The 2,550-nt window shown below is 35.5% G+C and overlaps 1 protein-coding gene across 2 annotated transcripts in view; it reads left to right on the top strand.

The window, feature by feature from the left end:
* The window catches only part of LOC107670940 (myb-related protein B-like), a 26,738-nt gene that overhangs the window by 15,522 nt on the left and 8,666 nt on the right, over positions 1–2,550 (top strand). For both annotated transcript variants that reach the window (XM_016463762.1, XM_016463763.1), the window contains one exon: positions 666–938. In XM_016463762.1, the coding sequence (XP_016319248.1) occupies positions 666–938 (273 nt within the window). The remainder of the gene's footprint in view (positions 1–665; positions 939–2,550) is intronic.

Genomic DNA, 2,550 nt, shown 5'->3' with positions numbered 1-2,550 from the left:
CCAGTGCGCCTGCCTAAAAATCGGCCTAATTTGCAGCACAATCGGCCGATGCCGATTAATTAAAAAATGCCAAAAATCAGCCGATCAATCGGTCGACCTCTAATTATGTCACACTTCTCTAGTAAGTTTCATCTGTGTAGCGCAAATCCATGAATGAATGTTCCGAAGTGAATTAAATTTCAACGGAATAAAGTTGAATGGAATTGAATTGAAAAAGTTGAATAAACTTCAACTTTACTGTCAGACTCATTTTGGATAATAAAGTTGTTAAATTGTTTAATGCCCTGCCTCCATTACATATCTTTGTCATGTCATTATACGTGTTTGATCACCACATTTGAGCGATCATTGCAAAAAAATGTGTTTATGTATATATATTCTGTTTGTGTATATACTGTATTCTATATATAGTACCAGTTAAAAGTTTGGACACACGAATGGGAAAGTGTCCAAAAATTTTGACTGGTACTGTACTATAATATACACAAAGAAAATCCGCCGATATATCGATACCACCCTTTTTTTACTCCCTAATATCGGCATCGGTATCGGCCCCCAAAAAACCCATATCGGTCGGGCTCTACTCTTGAATAAATTCATGTTGTTGAGGCCTGATGGGAGTCTCTGAGTATGGGCCTGATGATAATAATGCTTTCTTCCACAAGGATCTTGAGGGCTGGTGTACGATGTCGGACTTTGAGCTGCCGGAGGAGAGCCAGAGCTCCGAGCTGCTGCAGTTTCGTCTGGAGGGCAGCACCCTGCAGGAGCTCAGCAAGGGCAGCAAAGGGGAGCTCATCCCCATCTCACCCGGCGGGGCGACACCTCCGTCCATCCTGAGCCGCCGCAGTCGCCGCCGCATCGCCCTTTCCCCAGACCCCAACGACTCTATGACCCCCAAGAGCACACCCGTCAAAATCCTGCCTTTCTCTCCTTCACAGGTACCGCAGACGCTTTCCACATCACTGCCATATTTTTACCTGATTATTAAGGTCCAGATCCACCAGTTAGCACTAGGGGTCGACCAATATGTTGGCTAATTTTTGTCAGGTTTTTTTTTTTTTTGTTATCGGCATTGGGCGACATTTTGGAAGCAGGACCTTTATTTTGATGCCACAGTATATGACAAAATAAGTTTGCCAGTCAGACTTATCAAATTTTGCTGAGTGCACTGCTAGTTGCAGTTTAATTCCTTTTTTTATTCATATTTTCAACAGACAAAATCAAGAAGTTGCATCTAAATAAATCTGTTTATTTTATTTTTTTAAATCAGGTTAAAAAATTTTAATTTAATTTGAAATGATTTTAATGCAAAATTAATATAAATTTCACCAGCAGTTATGCATGTTTTTACTATCTTTATATATTGTCATATCAGCTTTTTATCAGCCACCATGCTCTCTAAGATATCAGAATTGACATCAGCCATCTTTTTCCAGCTAATTTTAACCCTAAAAAGGGCAGAACCATAAAGAGACATCAAAAAATTAATGTATTGCTATTTTCTATCTTATTGGGAGTCGTATAATACAATTTCATTATTTTATTTTATTTTTATTTTTTTTCAAAACTTGATACTTGATTTGACTCTTGACTTGATTTTCATGTTTGTATCCCCCAGGATACGTCGCTCCTTTGGGGGTATAAATTCACTGAAAACAGAACACTTGTTTATCAATGCTTGTTACAACCTGGTGGTATTTCCTGAACGCTTTGGAATACAGACCTAAGGTTGGTCTCTTTTTAAAGAAGACACATAGCAGATTATATCTTCATTTCAAAGAAAGTAAGTATAAAAAAAGTTATAGAAGTTTAAGTGTGCAGTAAAGATACTGTAATATACATTAGTACATTAATACATACATATACATACAGGGGTGCACATAAGTGGTCCGCATGCGTGACCAAAATAAGAAATGCGCTGTGTAAATGAGTTCAGAGCACGTGTTTGCGTACCTACATGGTTGACAGCTGTTAATGCACAATTACCATTTTAGATCAAAGAACTGTACTGTATAAGATTTGTTTATTCAAACTGAAAGCATAAATCTTTATGATCTTTAGCTAAATTACTAAATGTAAATCTAGGCTACCCACTAACGTTTTCAAAGCACAATGCAAAACTCTGACATTTTATTCACTGACGCTCTACAGTCAGCAGTGCTAAACCCGGAAGCGCATATACTTACTTGCCGGCAACCCGCCCAAAATAAAAGCTTGCTGATTTTAAGTTTGAAAATGAAAAATTTTAATAATTCAAATTAAAAAGAATAATTAAGGTTCAAATTAAAATAATAAACATATTAGCATTTTATTTGTAAGTTTACTATAAAATAATTGTATTTGTATTTAATACTCCCTTTTTTATTTTAAAATAAAATAGTATTATCACACTTTATTATTTAGTTTATACATTTTATTTAAAAAAAAAACTAAATAAAGTGCAATATTATTATCAGTCTTACTAATTATTTTTTTTATAGTTCAATTTAATGGGTAACAGTATATGCAGTATGAGGACCAAACCAAATCTCCAGGTTCTCATATGAGAAC

This window comes from Sinocyclocheilus anshuiensis, unplaced genomic scaffold (assembly GCF_001515605.1).
Source record: "Sinocyclocheilus anshuiensis isolate Anshui unplaced genomic scaffold, SAMN03320099.WGS_v1.1 scaffold1503, whole genome shotgun sequence".
NCBI lineage: Eukaryota > Metazoa > Chordata > Actinopteri > Cypriniformes > Cyprinidae > Sinocyclocheilus > Sinocyclocheilus anshuiensis.
This window is presented reverse-complemented; position numbering and strand designations above follow the sequence as displayed.